This window comes from Limanda limanda, chromosome 12 (assembly GCF_963576545.1).
Source record: "Limanda limanda chromosome 12, fLimLim1.1, whole genome shotgun sequence".
NCBI classification, from domain to species: domain Eukaryota; kingdom Metazoa; phylum Chordata; class Actinopteri; order Pleuronectiformes; family Pleuronectidae; genus Limanda; species Limanda limanda.
The window spans coordinates 1,889,953-1,912,604 of NC_083647.1; the positions used below are offsets into that span (position 1 = coordinate 1,889,953).

The 22,652-nt window shown below is 41.1% G+C and overlaps 2 protein-coding genes across 2 annotated transcripts in view; both read left to right on the forward strand.

The window, feature by feature from the left end:
* The first annotated feature begins 183 nt into the window (after nt 1-183).
* On the forward strand, nt 184-2,631 carry slirp (SRA stem-loop interacting RNA binding protein). Its single transcript, XM_061082538.1, has 4 exons — nt 184-265; nt 747-805; nt 1,024-1,131; nt 2,237-2,631. The coding sequence occupies exons 1-4, from the start codon at nt 199-201 to the stop codon at nt 2,303-2,305; spliced, it is 303 nt and encodes a 100-aa protein (XP_060938521.1). The 5' UTR covers nt 184-198; the 3' UTR covers nt 2,306-2,631.
* Nucleotides 2,632-3,506: 875 nt separating this feature from the next.
* Nucleotides 3,507-22,652, forward strand: part of adck1 (aarF domain containing kinase 1) — a 97,589-nt gene continuing 78,443 nt past the window's right edge. Inside the window, exons 1-3 of the mRNA XM_061082774.1 lie at nt 3,507-3,562; nt 5,341-5,480; nt 14,137-14,220. Coding sequence (XP_060938757.1) covers nt 5,349-5,480; nt 14,137-14,220 — 216 coding nt within the window. The 5' untranslated portion in view covers nt 3,507-3,562; nt 5,341-5,348. The remainder of the gene's footprint in view (nt 3,563-5,340; nt 5,481-14,136; nt 14,221-22,652) is intronic.

Sequence of the window (22,652 nt, forward strand, 5' to 3'; positions counted from 1 at the left end):
AAATATTAGACGCTTCAATGGCGTAGTGCTGCGATCTAATGTTTGCTATTAAAGCTAAACAGTCTTACAATAATAATAATAATATTTTTTATTTAGAGTCAGTGGCATATACAGTCTATGGTCAATGGTTGCATGACGTATACGTTTTTGTCACGTGATTTCTCGTCATAGGTCAGAGGGGAATTTCAAGGACGCAACATGGCGGCGCCAGCTAAGAAAGTTTTCGAGGTCTTCGTGTCTAAAATACCTTGGACCGTAGCCAGCAGTGAGTTAATTCAGCGTTTTAATTTGTCTTTCATATTTATTTGAAGTGATACATGTGTCTGTAGTGGTCGTTTTATATTGTGCTGCTGTGGTGTGTCGCCAGCTATCAGCTCCAGCATGCGAGGGGGGTGATGTTTTACAATTGAATCACAGAGCCGCCTGTCATTTTCCTCTAGAATACTAGAATACTCTACACTCAGTTTCCAGTTTATTCGCCACACCCAGCTAAAACTGGTGGGATGCAATTCAAAGGTCTCTCATGAAGGTTAACATGCTTGCATGCATGTGTCGTGTTTCAGAGCTGTTGTTTCAACCTTATCGTCAGTTTGTGTTCCTTTATAATAACACAACCTTAATCTTAGCCGGATTTGTGCTCTCACACAGTAAAATCAGTGCACGAGAGACATATGTTCAGGTACATTTGTTTCAGATGTAAAACTGAATTTGTGCTTGATTACATGATGTGTGTGTTCTTTTTTCAGAGGAGATGAGAGAGTACTTTGTGCAGTTTGGCTCAGTGAAGAAGTGCCTTCTACCATTTGTAAGTTTTTACAGCATTAGGATGATTAATAGTGTATAATACTTAACTTTCTATTCATTTCAATTCCTACTCAAATTGTCGTGTTCCGATTTTGTGAAAAGTGTTCTTCCTTCCTGGCAGCCACTTTCTAGACAAAAAAAAATAGTTTTTTGTCCTGAATTTAATATGTGGTTGAATTCTTACACTTGTGTTTTACTGTGCACTGTGTGTGGTACCAGGATAAAGAAACAGGCTTCCACAGAGGCTTCTGCTGGGTTGGATTCTCGACAGAGGAGGGACTGAACAATGCAATTGAGAAAGACCCACATATTCTGGAGGGAGCCAAGGTACAAGTAAAAACATCATCACCCAGCATCGTCTTTGTTCTTGGCCCTGTGAAGACCTGGTACTAACATCCTTTCTGAGAGATCCAATCACATTTGGTTGTTCACGCTTGACATTAGAATGTCTTGTGTGACCACTTGTGATTGATTTTTACTCGCCCATTTCACTCCCCCTACAAATCAACACGTACATAATTTCTTTTTGTGAAAACTATGTTTTAAACTATGTTGTTTTAACCCAGAGAGAGGAAGGGAGTTGAGTCAGTGGGAGCTGATTGAATGATGCACTGTAAGCAGCTCTACTATTGTATAAGATTTTACCAATCAAAGAAAAAACGTAGAAATCCTTATGCCCTGGTCAGTAGTATTGATATGAACACATGAACGCATTTGCACTGAGGAGTTCATTGAATAAAAGTCTACGTACTCAACTGTACATCAGGACTCTACTTTATGAAGCCGTGCATCTTCTCATCGGTCCTTCAAATATTTCACTATAAAAACCTTCTCAAAACTATAATTGTATTTATTAAGTCCACAGGAACACTAGAGTGGTTTTACTTTGAAATGGTAAAGGAAGTACTACATATATTCATGTTCGTGACATATTTTACAGAACAAAATTGAAACGGTAATATGCAGCATGTGTTGAAAATAGGCGTAACCCACACTCTCCAGAAGAGTAGCACATTTCACGCAGGTAGTGTTAGCCAAAATGTTAATTGTGTAAATAAAAGTGTGAACAGGGTCCTTTTCATGTCACTCTCGCGTCTACATTTTATAGAACAAAGCTTTTATATATTCTTGTACATTTTTATGGTTTTATGTTTTTGTTAAATATGTAGCTCACTGTATCTTTTATTTCGAAAACACTATTTTCAGTTTCACGAATTGCTCAACTTATGACTCTTTTAAACAAGTTCAAATGTTATTAATTTAAAGCACCCTCAGCCAAATATATGTTATACGTTTATGCTCATTTGAAAATAGGGACAGGAAATGTTGCATTAAAATGAAATAAGCAATAATAAAAATAAGAAATATATGCGAAAGTTCATTTTCTGTTTGCTCTATATCCTAATTGATTTATTCTTTTGTTTGTTTCCAGCTCCAGGTTCAGAGGAACAGACGGCCATTTGCAGGGCAGAAATCAAACAAAGGCAGTGAACTTGAGTGAAGCCCTCTGGTGTTACTGCATCAGAGAGACGAAGACGTGCTATTGTTTTTCTCTGTTTTCAAAAACTGTACAATTCTATTCAGGCACTAAGGGGAGACTTAAAGCAGTACACCAGCATTGTTGTGTTTATTTTCTATGTCAAAGTCTCTGTATTACACCCTCAGCACATTTGGGCCTCAGCTTTGTTGTCATTGTTTTAATAGGTTTTCCAGTAGTATTGACTTTATTTATTCTCAGTCATGTTATTGTCAACAGTCGCTGGTTGGTGGTAGCTGCTGAGGTTATACATCATTCCACTGTATGGCAATAAAAAGTGTTATACTCCATTGCGTGTTTTGTTCTTTGTTTATATGTTTGTATTTGTAATTCAGTATTTTATCTTGTCTGAGTAATTCCTCTAAAACTGGAAATGGAGTTGCATTTTGTTTGGGCTGAACAGGTGAAAGTTTCTGGCAGATCAAATCATCCTGTCAGTTTTAGCAGTTTACGTCCTCCATTGTTGTCCACTGATCTGGGTGTTAATTGGGACTTTCAAGAAATTGGGCTTTTACTAACATGAGTAAAATGAATATCAAACTGTTGAATAAAACTGTTCCTATTTACTCCTCAGTTCATGCTGCTGCTGAGAAGAATAATGTAAAGGGAAATTACTTAATCTTCTTGATGTGTGGTCAATCCATGCATCAGAAACATTTATGGGTCTCCTGACTCGTGTTACGACTCATGGTGCCTATATCTGAAGTTTGAGCATAGCAGAAAGGATTGCATATAAGTGAATACTTTACTTTTTTTTTTTTTTTATACCATTACATTTTTTACGTATTTATTTGTGATATTTATTTTCTTGGCCTTTTATCACAGTTACATTAGTTTGTGTTTTTACTATGATTTTAGTTCAGAGTCGACTGTAAATAAAGTATCTTTGAAGAACAGCTGATCACCGTGTGGCGCATGTTAAATACGTCATCGTTTTCGCCAGCTCTCTAGTTTTTAGTCTGTGCTAAACGGAGACAATCAAAGAGCACGTTCGTGCTGTGATAACTAACCCTGACCTCTATGCTGGGCACCGCGAAGGTTGTCTCCATGTCTATCAGCTTATTTAGCGGGTGTGGTGGTTCATGTTAACAGAACGGCATTCGTCCCTCTTGGAACTACGTTACCCAGAGTCCCTCGCTTTCACGTCGTAAACTGAGGAAGAGGTCGAAACAAAACCGGCTATCAGAATAAAGTCAGGCAACGCGTGTGGTGTAGACACTGGTGAGTTAGTTTTCTGTCTGTATGGAGAACTGAGTGTATTTCCTGTGACATGTGTCGTATATTACACAAGGTTGCGTGTTGTTGTATAACACAGGAGTGTTCCCGGTAACAGCCGCTGTACACCGTACATCTACGTGTTTTCAAATGAGCTTTAACGTGAGATTCTCAAACCTTGAAGCAGCTCTTACACGACCTGTTCCTCCCTGGGTTCTGCAGGAACGCAATTGTTACATAAGAGAGTGACAGGGGAAGTTACTCTGGGTTTGCAACTGTCGACTTGAAAAGTGGCTTTGGTGATGTCCACTATGTATTATTGTGTAATATAAGAACATTAGACGTGTATCTGCCCAAACAGAACCTTGCCCAAACAGAACCTTTCCTGGCAGCCAGTTTCACATGAAACAGAAGGTAAACAAAGGTGGTACTAACGACATGAATCAAAGCTGTGTCTAAATAGAACAGAGACCAGTTACACCAGTGTTCACCTCCTGCTTCATGTCAATATGGCTACTTTGTAAAAAGCCTCCTGTCAGATATAATAACATAGTCAGCATGTTTAAAGGGACATTCCTCCAATTTCCAAGTTCAGTTGGCTGGGCAATAATAAAATTAAGCGAGGTGTTGTGTCAGTGATGGCAGCTCCTCAGTTTGGGTTTGGAGACTGTCTTTTATTATCGCAAACAGAAACAGAACACATAAAGTACATTAAGTAACATGTGCTAGCATAGTATCAGACAATGCACATGATGTTTTCCACAAACCCTGCTGCCCAATTTCCATTTGCAACCCTTGTTATTCATATATGACAGTCAACAACTGCAGTACCAGTTATAAATAAGCAGTCAACTGAAATAGCTACATAGAAGTGTAGGTGGGGAACATTGTTTTCAATTTTCATACTCTTCCTTTTTAACATTTGAAAACTGTAAATGTTTTGATTTATCTTTATCGGCACTTTCATTTTGGAACTTCCCTCACACATACAGCTATGAACACCAAGACTGGACGAATGTCTCTAGTCACGCAGCCTTACAGATATTGAAGCAGAGCTGTGGACTGTCTCGCAGCAACAATTTGAAGCCAAACGATGACAGTCTTCTAAACTAAAGTCAGAAAGTTTTCTGATGGGAACAGGTGACCAATGGCTCTGATACAAGATCCAGGAGGCTTTAAACAGGTCAACAAATGCAGATATTTCATTGGGAGATTTGTGACATTAGTGACAGCATTAATAGTCAGTTCATTCAAGGATGCGTCCATAAATAGTCATTGTTTCAGATCTGGGAAATGAGGCTGTGCCATCACTAGATTTCTATCCACATTTAAAAAATCAATGACACAATAAGTATTTCTCTCTATTTTGAGCAATATGTCTTTAACCGGCAGCTGCATATTGGATCCTCAGTAGAAGTGGGGTATGGGCTGTGTGCACCACAAAGTGTGTGCTGGTGGGAGGAACCGCATGGCCAAAAACTTGCACAGCAGTTGTGTTCACTGTTGCTGGTTTACACTCAAATTAATGTTACACATGAGTTCCGCATCCATCTTGTGTCTATTGGTGTTGACGTAACACTGAACATTAGCAGAGGAATTTGTCATAAAGCAAGAGAACAGTAGAGGGCTGAATGCTAGACCACCACAGGGGGAAATAGTAATAATTTATAATTTACTGAAATGTCACTCTCCTTTAGGTTACATGTTTTCTACAGATGAAACATAGCATTATACACTCTTAAACACTTTGTGAACTTAGCCGACTCTTGTTGTTTTCCCTGCAGAGCCTCTGATGGCTGGTCGACTCCTCAAAGTATCCTCTCTGGCTACTGTGACATTTGCCTCGTCTGGGTTTTATCTGTACAGCAGACAGCTGGACCTCAATGACCTCAGTATCATCCGCTTTGGACGAGCCGCTGCCACTGTGAGTAATTTCAAACCTCTGACCCAACTGTCTTGATTTAGAGATTTTGGATTTGATGCACTTCCACAGTTTAGATGCTTAATGTGTTTGCCTTGACGCTTGATATTCATTTTACCACTCAGGGACTTGTATCATGAAGCAAGAGTAACGGATAAGCCAGTTATTGAGCTATTATTGGCCTTAACTCAGGTTTTCAGGTATCATGAAACGTAATCTGCACTGCATAACTAACCTGCTAAGGATAAAATTAATTTCAGAGAATCAGATCAAAACCTGTCAACACAACAGCCTGACCACAAGATCAGAAACTACTATAGCAGAAGTATTCAACTAAAATTTAAATAGGTACAGTTAGAGAAAATTTCTTGAAGCAGAGGTCCGGAAGATCATAATGTCTAACTATTTAGTGTGATATATTTAAGTGGACTAGTAGTTGTTTCAACATCTGCGTGTACTCACTACCTGACTGTCAAATCAAATGAATTCAGTTCGATTCAAAAACTTTTTGGCAATATTTATTGTCACGTAACGTAGAACTGAACATATAGGTATGATTACAGATATGTTTTCACATTTCAAAAACAAGAAAATAAATAAAATATAAAAATTGTGCATGTTCAAATAAAGGGCTTAACTTCAGAAAAATAAAATAAAGGCGGCAAAAGCTATAATTGTAATTTTTCTGTTTCACATCTTGACTAAAAAGTCTCAACCAATTTTACCGATAATAAATCTTAACACATCTTAACAATTGAACAGTTTTAGAATCACTTTCTTCCCCTCTTATATCCCACTCCCCCACATTTTTGTTTCTCTCCCTTTCTCCGTCTCACTACTGTTTCTCCACTTTCTCCGTCTCACTCCTCCGTTCTCGCATTTTCTCTGTCTCACTCCTCTGTTTCTCTCCCTTTTATCCGTCTTACTCCTGTTTCTCTCCCTTTTATCCGTCTCACTCCTGTTTCTCAACTTTCTCGGTCTCGCTCCTCTGTTTCTCTCCCTTTTATCCGTCTCACTGCTGTTTCTCAACTTTCTCCGTCTCACTCCTCTGATTCTCTCCCTTTCTCCGTCTCACTCCTGTTTCTCTCCCTTTTATCCGTCTCACTCCTGTTTATCAACTTTCTACTTCTCACTCCTCTGATTCTCTCCCTTTCTCCGTCTCACTCCTCTGTTTCTCAACTTGTTCCATCTCACTCCTCTGTTTCTCAACTTTCCCCGGCTCAGTCGTCTGTATTTCTCCCTTTGTTTTCTCTAACTGTATCGCTATCTTTCTTTTTCTTCTACTGTCTTTTCATGTGTAACTTGCCTCTAACTCTCTCATCTTTCTGCATTGTAGAGTCGCAATGTTAACCGCCTGGAATGCACAGACTTGATCGGCTGAGTAGTATCACGTGGGATGGCTTAACTCGCATGCAATTGGTCTGTGCGTTTCCTCAGCCGCTAAACTTCTACCGTAATGACTACAAAAGCTGTGCCGGTTACAAATAGAAGCGCCCTTAAGGTTTTAAAGGGGACATATTATGAAAATTTCACTTTTGTAGTGCTTCTACACGTTCATTTGGGTATCTGGCATGTCTACCGTCCCAAAAACTCTGGAAAAATACAACTCCCGCAATTTGTTGTGGTTCCTCTATGTCAGAAACGATACGCCAGAGTGCGTCCAATGGGATTACGACCAGAAAGAATACACGTCAGAGTCACACCATACCCATATAAGGAGTCTCGCAACATGGCCTTGGACCACCATCGCCAGCATCACCACCGGAGCCAATCGGGTTCAAGTCTGGGCTTTGGCTGGGCCACTCAAGGACATTCGCAGTTGTCCCAAACTCTAGGCGGGCTGTCATGTGCCTTTTACTGAGGAGTGGCTTCTGTCTGGCCACTCTACCATACAGGCCTGATTGGTGGGTGCTGCAGAGATGGTTGTCCTTCTGGAACGCAGGAGCTTTGTCAGAGTGACCATCGGGTTCTCGGTCACCTGCCTGACTAAGGCCCTTCTCCCCGATCTCTGAGTTTGGCCGGGTGGCCAGCTCTACGAAGAGTCCTGGTGGTTCAAAATTTCTTCCATTGACTGATGATGGAGGCCGATGTGCTCATTGGGACCTTCAAATCAAGTAGAAGAAACATCTCAAGGATGATCAGTGGATACAGGATGCACCTGAGCTCAATTTTGAGTGTCATGGCAAAGGCTGTGAATACCTATGTACATGTGATCTTTTTGTTTTTTATTTTTTTAATATATTAGCAAAAATTTCCCCAAAACTTTTTTCAATTTATCATTATGGGGTATTGTGTGTATAATTTTGAGGAAAACAAATTATTGAATCCATTTTGGAATAAGGCTGTAACATAACAAAATATGTAAAAAGTGAAGTGCTGTGAATACTTTCCGGATGCACTGTATAATTACAATGTGCAGGTCTTCCGAGCAATGTAGCAGTCAGACCACACAGTTGTCCTCTTCACACTGTGGCACCTGTGAACAACTTATGCGATGACACAACTCTGCCCTGATTGGCTGAAGGCCTCACTGACACATGTCATAAATGTTTCTTCTTAGAATATCAAATCCACTATACGGCTGGCTGTGGCCAAGGGGGTAGAGCGGTCATCCTCTAACCAGAAGGTAGGTCTGCTCAATTAATAGAAATATAATCGTGATTACGATTATGGGTCTAACGATCTCCAAACTACTATAATCGAGTTGAAACGATTATTTGGCATTTTTTTCTAAAGAGACGCGCATGCGCAATTCAGTCCCTCCCCCAGAGCATTTAGCGCGGCCCCGCTGACTGGCACTCACTCTCAAGCAGCTGTGAAGTGAAGGAGGCGAGTTGTGTGTGTGGTGACCGGAGGTATTTAAAATACAGTGCGAGTGGAAAATGGCAGAGGGAGGGCAGCCCCGTCTGATCGACAAAAAGTGTAGAAAAAGTTATGTTGTATGGGAACACAGCAGCTGCGACACGCAGCCGTAATCGGTATTTACCGGAACCGGAAGTGACTAGTACTTCCGGTTAGTCATTAAAAAAAATAAGGGCACATATTAATAATCGTTGGAATTATCGTGATTTCGTTTTTGTCCAAAATAATCGTGATTATGATTTTTTCCATAATCGAGCAGCCCTACCAGAAGGTCAGTGATACGATCTTCTGGTTAGAGGGGGACCCTGAATTGTCCCTAATTGAAAAAGTGCCCATGATGCACTATACTTGAACACATACTGAAATATTTTCATGTAGAGACATAGGGTTCTTTATCAAAGTATATGTAGTAGAAGATATGTTTTCAAATGATTCATAAGCAAAAACAGACAGAAAGGAGAAATATTGATTTGATTTATATCTGTAGTATTGTTTAGTACTCTCAAATCTTTGAATTTCCAAGAAACAGAAATAAATATGTTTTCTCTAACAGTGCGTTTCTCACAAACACTCACTGGCCACTTTATTAGGTACAACTTGCTAGTAACGAGTTGGACCCCCTTTTGCCTTCAGAACTGCCTAATTCATCGTAGCATAGATTCAACAGGGCGTGGCGTTTAAACAATGCTTAATTGGTACTAAGTTGCCCAAAGTGTGCCAAGAAAATATCCCCCACATCTGACACCACCACCACCAGCCTGAACCGTTGACACAAGGCAAGATGGATCCCTGCTTTCATGTTTACGCCAAATTCTGACCCTACCATCTGAATGTCGCAGCTGAAATCGAGACTCATCAGACCAGGCAACATTTTTCCATTCTTTTATTGTCCAATTTTGATGAGCCTGTGCGAATTGTAGCCTCAGTTTCCTGTTCTTAGCTGACAGGGGTGGCACCCGGTGTGGTCTTCTGCTGCTGTAAACCATCTGCTTCAAGGTTTCAATGTGTTGTGCGTTCAGAGATGGTATTCTCCATACCTTGGATGTAACAAGTGGTTATTTGCGTTACTGTTGCCTTTCTATCATCTCAAACCTCTCTATCCATTCTCTTCTGACCTCTGACATCAACATGCATTTCGTCCACACAACTGCCGCTCACTGGATGTTTTCTCTTTTTCAGACCATTCTCTGTACCCCTAGAGATGGTTCTGCTTGAAAATCCCAGTAGATCAGCAGTTTTTGAAATACTCAGACCAACCCGTCTGGCACCGACAACCATGCCACGTTTAAAGTCACTTAAATCCCCTTTCTTCCCCATTCTGATGCTCAGTTTAAACTTCAGCAAGTCGTCTTCACCACGCCCTGATGCCTAAATGCATTGAGAAGCGATTGAACAGCGGTGGCTAATAAAGTGGCCGGTGAGTGTATATTGCATGTGTGACATTTCCCTCATATAACTGAACCCATCATCATGTAAGTTTGCATGAAACTTTGATTTAATGGAGATGTGAAAAGGTCTTTGCCATCGTCTCACTGACGCTATGAAAAGTAAAAAGTGTTGATTTTGTCTGTTTAAACACCCCACACCCACTGGTAGATCATGTGTTGAACTAAGCTGCAGTCGGACTTTTTTTTCTTATAAACAAAACAGAGTTATCTTGCTCGTACAATCATCCTGTGCCACTGCACTTTACTTAAAGGGGACATATTATGCCCATTTTACCACGGCTGATATGGTTCCTTGGGGTCTTAATGAAATGTCTTTAACATATTTAGTTCAAAATACCACAAGGATAATTTAAAACAGCACCCTTTTTACCTTGTCTAAAACAGCCCTCCTCAGATTGACCTGTTTTGAGTGCCCCGCCGGCGGCGGAGTAACCGGCGGACACGGGGAGACACCGCGGAGACACCGTGGTAGCCCCAGCCTCGCAGGCAGGCTCCGAGGCGTACACCAACAGACTTTTGCCCATTCTTTCCAGGACATTGCCTTCAAATATGAATTCAATCCATTTCGCTCTTGTGTCTTGTGTCACAGGCCATGTAAGAGACTCCCATTGGGCCTGTGACGAAGGAGACACACGGAAGCTCATTCGCAGTCATTCAAGCATGATGTTCCTGACATAGAGAAACCATAACAAATCGCGGGAGTTGTTTTTTTCCAGAGTTTTTGGGTCGGTAGACATGCCAGATACCCAAATAAACGTTTAGAAGCACTACAAAAGTGGAATTTTCAAAATATGTCCCCTTTAAAACATTTCATACAAACCATTACAGTGAAAAGTCGTATATAATGTACATACTCAGCATTTCTTCATTTAATTTTTCTATTTCTTTATTCTAGTGTCTACCTTTTACTGACCTGCCTCCTGCTGTAACAAGTGAATTGTCCTGGTGCGTGTATCTATAAAGTTTTATCTCATTCTTATTATATCTTAACTGAGCAACACTGCACGGAACCTCAATACTCCGCAGGTCAACCAGAAATTCTGTTCCTGGATAAACTGGACTTTTAATGAGCGTCTTCACTGAAGAAGCTATGTTATAATTATTCAGCAGAGGAAACTAAACAATTAATGTAGCTGAAAACCTGATTATGTTCAGTCACTGCATCGATGCAGAGTCGTCCACCTCTATGCAGGAGCCAGAACTTTAACACATGTGCTGCTCCTCCTACGTTCTGTGCTGTGGGGCGTCAACATAACTTGATGTGGGTGTAACTCAGTCCAGCCACATGATTGATTCCGTGTGGCGCTATGCTCATTATCATTGTCTGTTTGTCTTGTTGGTCAAAACATGGAAGGAATGAGTTCTATCGACGTATATTGACATTTTTTAAATTTCTATCGAGGAAAAGTTATATCGGGATAATTCTCTTTATAATTTTATCGCCCAGCCCTATGATGAGGTAATGCAATTTTAATCCAAAACGGGAAATATCAGCTTCTCTGTGACTTCTCAGGATACACTTCAAGTTGACATGTAGGCGGGGAATTTTAGCTGTATTTATGTTGAATTTCATGACGAACTACAGAAAATGTTGACCATATTTAAAGAGGCCAATAATAAATATAACACTAATTGTAGCATTTTGTTTATTATTTGGATATTTTAATGTTGACGGTTTCTAGCTTCTTGCTCTGTTTACATTTAGGATTTTAACCTCACTACGGCTTCCTCCCACAGTCCAATGACATACAGGTTAATTGGTGACTCCAATATTGCATGTGGTGTGAATGGTTGTTTGTCTTCATGGCAGCACTGTCTTAAGCCTGACGACCCATCCAAGGTGTATCCCGCCTCTCGCCCCAATGTTGCTTGGGATTAGCTCCAACGCCCCCTGCAAAGGATAAATGGTATTGTTAATGGATGGGTTGGATGTTTAACCATGCAATAAATCATTTTTTCTTGCCACTGTAATCTAATATGGAAGTTCTGCTTGAAGTGGAGAACTCAACATATTATTGACCTTTCCAAGTAGAAGTATGGCGGCAAGAAGTAGGGGTGCAAAGATTAATCAATGTCGTCGACAAAAAACGATGACAAAAATAGTCGCAGACGAATTTACTCGTCGATGATTCGTTGGTTACGTCATAGCGCGTGTTTTTCGTGCCGTGCATCTAAACAAAACATTGCCATCTGGCTTCCTTCCTATCTCTGAAAGTCGTGCAGTTGCAATAGCGACAAAACATGGACCAATGGCGCTGTCCGTTCCATCGCGTGCCAGGAAGTCAAAAGTTTGGGAAAACTTCTCCCTTAACATAGCCCGAAAAAAACTACCTGCAATATTTGTACGGCGGACCTGCTCTCCATGGAAGCAGGTCATGCGCATTTGAGGAGGAGGCACGTTTGACATCGTAACGTTGACGATGCGGACTTGCCTTGGTAAGATGTTATATATAAACAACCTGTGCACAGGATTCTAGAATCCATTACAAAAATATGGTTTAAACTTTTATTTACCGAGTTTAAAAGCGTAATGTTATCCTATTGCCTGACAAACGTCTTTTTTTCATCAAAATTATGTAGTCCGAAGAAGACTGTAGCCCTTTTTATTGCTGATACTTTCCCTGTTCTTTTGTTCACAGGAAAATGGGAAACTTGAATTTAAATAATTGTTTTTTTTAATATAATAGCATTTTGCCTGTCCTTGGTTTTAAATGGACAAAAACTTGATTTTTCTTTGCTTTTGTATCAACAGTACCCTTATAAGCAGCAAAGTGTGTTAAAATAATTGGTTTTTGAATGAAGTATCGATCTTAATTGTCTTTATTTTCAGTCATCACATGCCTCGAACAACCTCCAGCAAAATTTAAAAGCTGTTGGCTAAAAAAGAGCTATTGAGAGTTTGTGTCATTCATGATCCGATTAGTCGATTAATCGTTTCAATAATCGATGACTAATCGACTATCAGAATAATCATAATAAATATAATAATTAATTGTCTCACTTCATCATGGCAAAAATCTGTGGCTGCCCTAAGCCAGGCCTTGTGCATTACTCTTTGTGCTTGTCTTAAATATGGAATGCGTATATCAATCTGCCTTAGTAGTACATGTTTAAAACAGTTTTAAACAGTTTTATTATACAAGCTTCATTGAACAAAATATTAAAAGCAGTAAGACCAGTTGGGTGGTGTAATTGTTTCATCGTGTTCTCAGAATTAAGCTCAATGCAAATGTCCAGGTTTTCACCACAAGCTGCAGACTCCCTAAACTTAACAGGTGTGTGGAGGATTGTCCAAATAGACAATTATGCAAGTTTTTGTTGTATAAAGAGACTTTCTGACATAAATTGAATTCTGCATAATATCTGGACATTCTCCATAGTATTTGAGAAGGCAGTTGTACAAGTGACAGAGTAAAAAGTCAAGATAATGTGGGAACGACCCCACGTGAGACAGCAGTAGTGGGCGTGTTGATGACATTTCTAACACGGGCCAGATGCAAGACTGAAAAGACAATACGAATATCTCAGGATGAAAAAGTGGTGCTATAAATGTAGAAGACACAGACAAAAAACATCAGGAGAGCTTTTGGTGATAAGGGTCATTGCAGGAGCGATGTGCTGTTAACAAGAATATGTGATTTCCGTAGCAGAATTTATTTAACCCCTTATCAAAATAAAAAAAATTTGGTCTGCATATTTAACAAAGTGCAACATGTTTAAAGTATAAGAAAAAATGGTGTCCAGCTCAAAATCCGACTCAAACGTCAGTTAGACATGTGTGTTGTAATGTAAGAATGTCAGCATGTCCACATGTTCTGGACTCAAGCTAGCGGGCCCCCCGCGGGAACGAAGGGTTCCCCCAGCGGGCACCTTCTGCACCGGCAACGGACACCGCCCCGCGGTCCAAGAGAAAGGAACGCCGGGGGCCCCACCCAAACTTGAGGCGGGCCACCCCCCGAGCCTCCGGCTGCGTGGAGGGGAGGGCGCCGGGGCGACTGCTCCCCCAGCCGCGGCATGTGCCCAGCGGTTTAAAAAAAAAATGCGTCGACGTAATCGATGACGTCGACGAATCGCGGCAGCCCTAATTGTGTTTGTGATTTTTAAATGTTTTCAGAATTGTCACTGGAATCAGCTTAGTGTTGAAACTACCTTCAGATAGGTGACTGGATATCTCGGTGCAAAATACTGTAACACATCCCCCAATTCTGTATACTGTCGCTCACAGAACATAGCCCATTCGTATCCTGAGCATGCAGATGATAATTTCTGTAGCATTCCACAGTGAGACTTGCAGTTTATTTGCTTTTGCACATTTTATGATATTCTCGACATGTTGTGGTTTTTTGCAGACGGTGGTTATCAGCTACGACTATCTGACTGCTTTCAAACATGTGGAACACGGCACAGAGGAATACTGGGCGCTCAAGTCAAAGGTAGACAAACACAATGTTTTTCCATAGGGAACTAAATCAGAGCAGAGAGAAGATGCAACCATTAATGGCGTGATTCACAATGCACTACAAGGTGAAAGAGTTTGTTTGCCAGAAAATGACTGCCAATTCACTTAACAGGATCATATTTGAATGAGAAATCCTCCTCCTAGGGGAAAAGGTAATAACAGTAAATGCCAGTTGATGTACATTGAGTGATTTGTGCTGGTGTTTGTTTAAAGGCCACAGCTCAGTCAGGTTCACTCTGGAGACCGCTACTGCAAAGGTCAGAGACCACCTGCTCTGACAAAAAGTGCTCCTGCTGCAGCGAACCTTGAAGAGCATGGTTCAGCTTGGCTGGCCGTGTTTGTGTGTGTGTGCGTGCCTGTGTGCGTGCGCGTGTGTGTGTCACACACAGACACCCTGTTCAGCCCCTCGGGCCCCGCTGGTCAAGCCTGGCTAAACATGCTGATTAGAATTAATGCATGCTGCTGATTTAATACAGAGAGGAGGCATGCCACCTAATTATTATGAAGTCATAGAGGTGAGGCGACAGTACAGTGGCTCCACAAGTGTTTAGCTTCTTTATGCTGCTGATTTTTCCTGCAGCATGATTTTTCTGAGAGACAAAGGGACACTGACAGACCATTTACTGAAATGGTTACAGCTAAATCTAGACTTTATTTCAAGTATTGATTCATTATGAAATGACCAAATAAGAGCCAATGTCCATAACATTTTACCTGTATGACTCACGCTTTCATCATATTCGATGTTAAAGCATATCATTTCCACACAAAGAAAGAGGAATTGTGGGCCCTTGTCATTGTAAGGAAATAGTCCTAAAATAGTGCACAGCTGCCATCCTGGCTGATGCTGCCATTGCTGTCAGCGGAAGTAGTGTCCGAATGGATTGGGTCTGTTTGAGAAGACTTTGCTCTGGGATTCACCTGTATCATGTTAGAAGTTGGCTTCACTGTGAGGAACGGACTTGTGTGGGATGCTGCATGCAGAGCGGAGGATGTGAACAAACACAAAATGTAAATGTTTGGGCTGGCTGAAACATTTATCAATATTTAGCTGTTTTTATATTTACATGTTTAATACTAAGGATCTTATGCGTGGGTGTTATGGCTTCGGAATGGTTGGAAGGCACATTTGTTTTGTAACTAATTACTGATGAGCCCTTCAGTGCAGACACACTATTTGTAACAATTTTGAGATCTGGGGTGAGTGTCTTCATGTGTATAATAACCACCTCTATAAATCATTGTCAATAAAAACTGACACAAACATTAGAACCTTGATGAGGGTTGGATTTATTACACGGCATTTGGATTATATAAAATTATACTAGGTTTTGACTGCAGGCTTTAAATGACACAATATGAAAAGCCTTTGTGTCAAATGAAGTCATCGTGTCAGTGCCCTTCAACCTCCAGCTGTGCGTTTGTTTCTTGTCCTTAGGGACACATATGATTGCACAGTTAATGAGCTCTTGTTTCCGCATCTCATCGTCCTTGTTTTATGCGTGTCACCCAGTGTTCTACTCATAGCGGTGCAGCCAAGCTGCTTTCAGACTCTCATGAAAAGCTTCACTCAAAGGCCACTTAGGCAGCCACTCTTCCAGGCTCATCAAAGGCTGCCCAGAGAGAACTGAGGGGCCATTTACAGCCAATTAGAGTGTATCACAGAACAAGCAAGGGAGAAGTCTGAAGTCTGCCAAATGAGCAGAGGAACATGACCTGCAATGATACAACAGATGGACATCTTTTTGTCCCCCTCAGCCTCAGAAACACACCGTGGCTGCACAAGACACCAAATCCCCCTTTTGTAATCTGTGCAAGAGCAAACACTTTCAGCTCATCTGATGTATGTTTTGCAGTTTTCTGTTATAAAAGCTTAGCTATTCAGGTTTTCCACTATGTTTTCACTCCGCTCTGGAAGCCTCGATGTTAGCCTGTGTCTTTTGGAATTGACTGTTCATATTTTAAGTCAAAAATAATTGAGAATGATGGAGTGTATTGGTTACGCCAGTGTTCCTCCTTCAGCAGCAGTTACAAAATGTCCCATTCAGAGAAGAAGGGGCACTCTCGTGGAGTGCTTACTTACACCAGCAGCTGTCATCTATTGTTGTTGATCCATTGATGAAGTGTGTGTGTCTGCTGTTTTATTTCCTCATCTGTATTGGTTCAACAGTCATTATTTAGAAAAGTGTAATTGTCATCTTTTCATAATCGCGATTCAGTGTCGACATTTCCTTGTGAACTTTACACTGTTCTGTCTTTGCTAATTACTTTTTTGTTTACTGAATTTTGTGCAGGCCGTCCGTGGTGTGATCTTGATAGCAGTGAGTGGTTGAATCCAGTGGTTTTGTTAGTTTGGTGCAGTGTTGCATGGTATCGCAATACTCAGCCATTAAAAACGTTACAATCCCTAATTTTATTAGAATCTGGGGCACACCGGTGCTGAACGTCAGTGGAACATCTGCTCAGCAGAACAGCTGCGTATCATCGTCGGTTGTTCACAATGGCTGCTGATCAGCCTCGGTTCTGCAGCAGAGCTGCTACTGCTAGAGCTGTTTTGACACAGGGTTTACGCGGAAAATGACCATAAATGAGTGAGTGTGTGTGAGAGAAGGACAGAGGGAGACTACTGCCCATCACGTTACCTTTTAATATAACTACAGCCTTTGTGGGGTTTCTAACTACAGTATTTCCTTGTTTTAAAGTAGTCCTATGTACTCAAATAAATACCAGTATACAGTATGAAGCCGTGCATCTTCCGCTCCTGCAAATATTTCACAATAAAAACCTTTAAAAACAAATGAACGAATTCAGTCAACAGAAACGCTGAAGTGCTGTTAAGGCTCCATTATGGTACTCCAAATCCGTTACGGATGGACGAACGAACGGATCGGACGGACACTTTTTCATTTATAGTTGTCCGTGCAGTCCGTGCTGAAAACAATTCACCGCCAGAACAGTAGGTGGCGCAACGGAAGACAAGCTTAAAGTGACACCCAGCAGGTCAAAGTGTGTTGCTAATCCCACAGCTTGAAGCTGCTTGAGGCTACATGTAGCTTGAAGCTACACGGAGCTAGCTAGCTTCCCCCCCAGCTAGCTTCAACCCCAGCTTCCACACAAAGTCAGCAGGGACTCCCGACACTAACTACTACCCAGTGTTTGCTTCTAACTTGACGGAATTGTAGAAACAGTGTCATGATAGAAGTGGAATTAAAGTCGTGACAGTGAGTTTTTGCACTGTTACCACCGCAGTTAGCATGGTGGCTAGCCTGCTAGCCTAGCCCGTCATAGCTCCGTTATGAAAGCTTGTTATAACCGTATGTGACCGTGCACACATGCCGTCAGTGCTCTCACCAGCCACCGTCAGCCGGACAACTCCGCTGGCTTAACAAACACGTCACATTAATCGTAGAATCATAGTTGTGTTTGGGTTTGTTGTGACACAGGGAAAGAAGCAGGAAGTTTGAGGTACGGAAATGACGTCGTACGGAAATGACGTCGTACAGAAAGGATGTCGTAAGCGGACCAATCACAGCCAAGGGCTGTCCGTAGGCTATCCGAAATAAACAAAGACAGTTAGAAAAATTAGAGGTGCACGAAAAGCTCTCCGAGGCGTTCGGAGAGGGCATTCCACGTTGGATAGGGCGGTCCTATCTGTCCGTGTCCGTCAAAACGGAGTAGCATAAAGGAGCCTTTGTTTCAAAAGGTTATCCTACAGGAAGTGTGAGGGTGAGAATGAAGAGCACCGCTGTTCGTGTTTGAATTTGAGCCCTATATTTCCTGTGTGCAACGCTTTCCACTCCATGCAGGTGAACCTGCAGTGCCTCCCTGTAGATGTTTTTTTTTTCTCTCTCACTGCAGCAGATGTCACATGACATGATGTTGTGTATTAACGTTAACAAGTTGTGAACTTGATCTTTACAATGATCCAAACTTTAAACAAACAAGCCAACACTTAACAAATAAACTACAATTTTATTGAGCTTGGAAATAATGAGCATAAATGACATTGTAAGTCTTGCATTTCATGGTGATGCCGTGATAGCACCAAGGGCCTTGTCCCCTTTTCTGCCCTCAGGACCTGAGAAATGTCTTGTCCAGGGCCAACATTGAAGCACTCGTTTTGAGTCCGGAACCCTGTTGTTGTTGACTCATTGATACATTTTTGCTGAGGGACTTTGAGCTTAGGTTAAGCCTTACTTTTCCTTCCAGCTGAAGGAGATAACTGACAACTTTCTTGCAGATACATGTTGTTAAACAACATAATTGTTGGTACTTCTTCTAACAAAATGAATAATTTATTTAGTTAGAAAGAAGATTATTAAATCAGATTTAACCTGCATTAAATCACACCCAAAATCACCCACAATTTCTAAAAAATTGTACACTACTGTTTTACTGAAAAGAGTGATTACAAAAACAATTTAATATAATGAAATTATATTGTATCACAACAATGTCCTCTTTTGTGTTACTGTTACTTTACTAATGGTTGTATCGTGTTAATAGCAGTCATTTTAAGATGAAGCAACTGCTCATCTAAATGCAATACAATTGGCAATAGTTTGTTTAAAGTTCCAGTGTGTAAGATTTAGATAAAAAGGATCTTTTGACTGAAATTTATATAAAATAATCCTAGTGATGTTTTCACGAATTTTCCGGCGCTTGGCTGTTCACACCGGACGCTAAATTTACTTGTCCACTTCAATGAGTAATTTAATGTCATCCATCCTCAATAACTTCTCCGCTGTTTGCTACGTTCAATGTCGGGTGTGGAGGGTAAATTATGTATTCTCCACTCAAGCCTATGTGGAGAATACTTAGCGTCAAGCAGTTAAGAATTAGTTGAATACCATTGTAATCAAAATGTCAATCAACCTACCTTGGTCAAATCTTAAACACAGGTCTATTAATTAGACTATATTGTGGTACATAGACAGTCATCGAGGCACAACAATAGTTTTCTGGTTGAATGTTCAGCTCAAGTCTAGAAGGCCCTACAAGTCATGATCAGATGAACATGAATCAGAATAAGTTCAGGTATTGCACGTCTTTAGCATACCACCCAAAAATCCACTAAAATGCAGGAAATAAAATCTTCTTAAACAAAAAATTTCCTGGGGGTGGACCTTCAGCTATGTCTTTGCTTCACAGAATGTAACCAATGTTGTCCATCTCAGGTAGGCCGCCCCTATCAACGACTTTGAGCCCCACAAACCACCAGAATGCACAACATGGGCACAACGCAAAATTAATTCCAATTCCCTGATAATTGAGCCACCAACGTGTGTGACTGCGTGTGCGGCAAAATTTTGGTCACCCCCGACAAAATCTCACTCCAACGTTTTTTGAAAAGTTGGGAGCTCTGCAAAATTCCCTAAATTCTACACACTGCAACTTTAAGAAATGTGAAAATGTTTAGAAATGGTCAAACAGATGTGGTAGTTGGTAGTGATCTGATAAAATAGACCTACAGGGGAAAAGGACGGCTTCTATTTTGTTTTTATAGTTGCTAGCAAAAGTGTTCCCATAGCATAACAAACTTGATTTTGCTCATGTTGATCAGCAATATGCTGAACTCACGCTCTTTGATGGTGTCATTGTTTTTTCTTTAAAAGCACAATGATGGGAAGCTAGTGTAATACATGGAGCATGGGAGTGCATGAACCTGGTATTGGACTCTCAAGAACATAAAGCTAAAACATCCACAACGAGGGCAGGACATTTTCATTTGTCAACACTACATCAGGCATGCTATTGTTTTAGGAATTTGACACACTAGTTACACAAGAAAATAAAGGAGCAGAAGAAAAAATGTGAGAGCAGAGGAGAAATCAGTGAACAGATTTGTGCACTGCAGCAGCATGAGCGCGATAAGAAGAGCTGAAGCTGGAATGCAGGAAATCTAAGCTAGGGCTACGTTCTAGCACTTGCGGGTGCCCGAGCACCCGCACGTTGAAGCCTGTTGCGGTCGGTTGAGAGAGCGATCGATGACCAGGCGCACGTCTCCGTGTTGCATGCGTTTTGCTTTCTGCGGCAAGGACAAACGCTTCACTTGCGCCGTCCGTCACGGGATGTCGATCCTTGCCTGCTAATTGCTCATTATGGGCCACGCTATCAAAAAGCACATCATACTGTGAAAATGTTATGTAAAAATCGAATGATAGTTGTAACAGACAAAGCTTACTTCTTGTTGACAGTAGGTGGCGCCATCACAATAATCATGCACAGACATATAGATCTGTTCAAGAAGGCACTCTGATGTAGCGTGAGCAATTTTGTGTCAATTGGACAATGTTACCACAACTTAATTTTCACACTGATCAGTAAGTGGCGCTATGTCATAATTTCTCTGTAGATGTCATCAGGCCGGGACTCTTGTCTTACATGTCTAGTTTGGACTCAATTGGACAATGTATGTCCGAGATACAGAACCTCGTGTTTTGATGGCGTTTATCAAATCAAATCAAAGTTTATTGTCACATGCACCAATGACAGTGTCATCGGAGCAGTGAAATTCTTATGACATGACAGGCAACATCTACGCAGTAGACAGGCTTTTTACAAAATTTTTAAAAATGACATACCATATAACATATAACCTATAGCATAGCAGAACGAAGCAGCAACATAGCAAAATGAAGCAGCAGTAAGTGTTCACCGGGTGAAGGAGTGGGGAATATTAAATTAAATAATATGAATATGAATATATGTGTAGTACGTGTATTTTTATGGGAGGTGGAGCAGAATGTGCATGGTAACTGTTCCGAGGGTCAGTGTTGATTGTTCAGAAGCCTTACGGCCTGGGGGAAGAAGCTGTTTTTCAATCAATCAATCAAGTTTTATTTGTATAGCCCACATTCACAAATAACAATTCGTCTCATAGGGCTTTAACATTGTGTGACATCCTCTGTCCTTAACCCTCAGCAAGAGTAAGGAAAAACTACTAAAAACCTTTTTCACAGGTAAAAATATGTAGAAACCTCAGAGAGAGCCACATGTGAGGGATCCCTCTCTCAGGACGGACAGAAGTGCAATAGATGTCAGGTGTAAGAAAACATCATCAGGATTTTTAGCAGCATCGATGAGGGTAAACATTTTTCAATACTATGTGTCAGGCAGTCCTGCTGCAATCACAGTCTCTGGCCAGCAGCCAGCAAGACCACGATCCAGCATCAGGATGGGATCCACTATAATCTACAGTCATTGTCCACCGCCGCCAGTTAGAATCCATTATCAGCTGCCGCCTCGGTCGTGGTCCACCATCATCCGATGCCAACGCGACAAAGGATCCTCCATTACAACGACGATCAGCTGGCACGATACAGAATCCACCGAACTGGATCCACCATTGCGACCTCTGACGCACGATCCACAATCATAATCCATGGTGCGGCCACAGCTGTGGCCCTGCATCCGCGGGCGCTAAGGCACAGAAACTCCAGGAAAGGGGTCAAGTTAGTAACATGTACTGATGAGATAAGAATTATCTTGATGTGATAAATATGGAGAAAAGGAAGGAGAAGCAGGAAAGAGAAGCTCCGTGTGTCTTGTGTCATAAATTCCCTGTGCGTCTTAGCATCATAAGGGGTTTTTGCCATTTAATCAATTTTGGAACATCGCACTAATTAGCTCTAACTATAAGCTTTATCAAAAAGGAAGGTTTTGAGTCTACTTTTAAACGAACAGAGCGTGTCTGCTTCCCTAACTGAAAGTGAGAGATTATTCCACAGGAGTGGGGCTTGATGGCTAAAAGCTCTGGCTCCTACTCTACTTTTAGAGACTTTAGGGACAACAAGTAAACCTGAGTTCTGGGATCGGAGTGCTCTAGTAGGTTGATATGGAACTAACATCTCTTTAAGGTAAAGAGGTGCCATATCATTAAGGGCCTTGAAGGTGAGGAGGAGAATTTTAAATTCTATTCTAGATTTAACAGGAAGCCAGTGTAGTGATGCTAATACTGGAGAAATGTGCTCTCTTTTCTTAGTTCTCGTCAGGACACGTGCTGCGGCATTTTGGACCAGCTGCAGAGTCTTTAACGACTTGCTGCTGGAGCCTGATAATAGTGAATTACAGTAGTCCAGTCTCGATGTAACAAAGGCGTGGACTAGTTTTTCTGCATCTTTTTGCGAAAGGACATGTCTGATTTTTGAGATATTACGCAAGTGGAAAAACGCGGTCCTAGAAATTACTTTTAAGTGACTATTAAAGGACAAATCAGGATCGAAGATCACTCCCAAGTTCCTGACTGTGTCATTGGAAGCAAGGGCAATGTCATCTAGCGCAGCTATATCATTAGATAATGTTTCTCTAAGGTGTTTAGGGCCGAGTATTATAACCTCTGTTTTATCTGAGTTTAATAAGAGAAAATTGCGGGTCATCCAGGTTTTTATGTCCTTGAGACATGCT

What these genes read in the sequence shown, in the direction of transcription:
- slirp (XM_061082538.1), top strand. Translation starts at nt 199, where the DNA reads ATGGCGGCGCCAGCTAAGAAAGTTTTCGAGGTCTTCGTGTCTAAAATA. An exon ending in ACCTTGGACCGTAGCCAGCA is followed by an intron (nt 266 to 746) that starts GTGAGTTAATTC and finishes TTCTTTTTTCAG; the next exon opens with AGGAGATGAGAGAGTACTTT. An exon ending in ATATTCTGGAGGGAGCCAAG is followed by an intron (nt 1,132 to 2,236) that starts GTACAAGTAAAA and finishes GTTTGTTTCCAG; the next exon opens with CTCCAGGTTCAGAGGAACAG.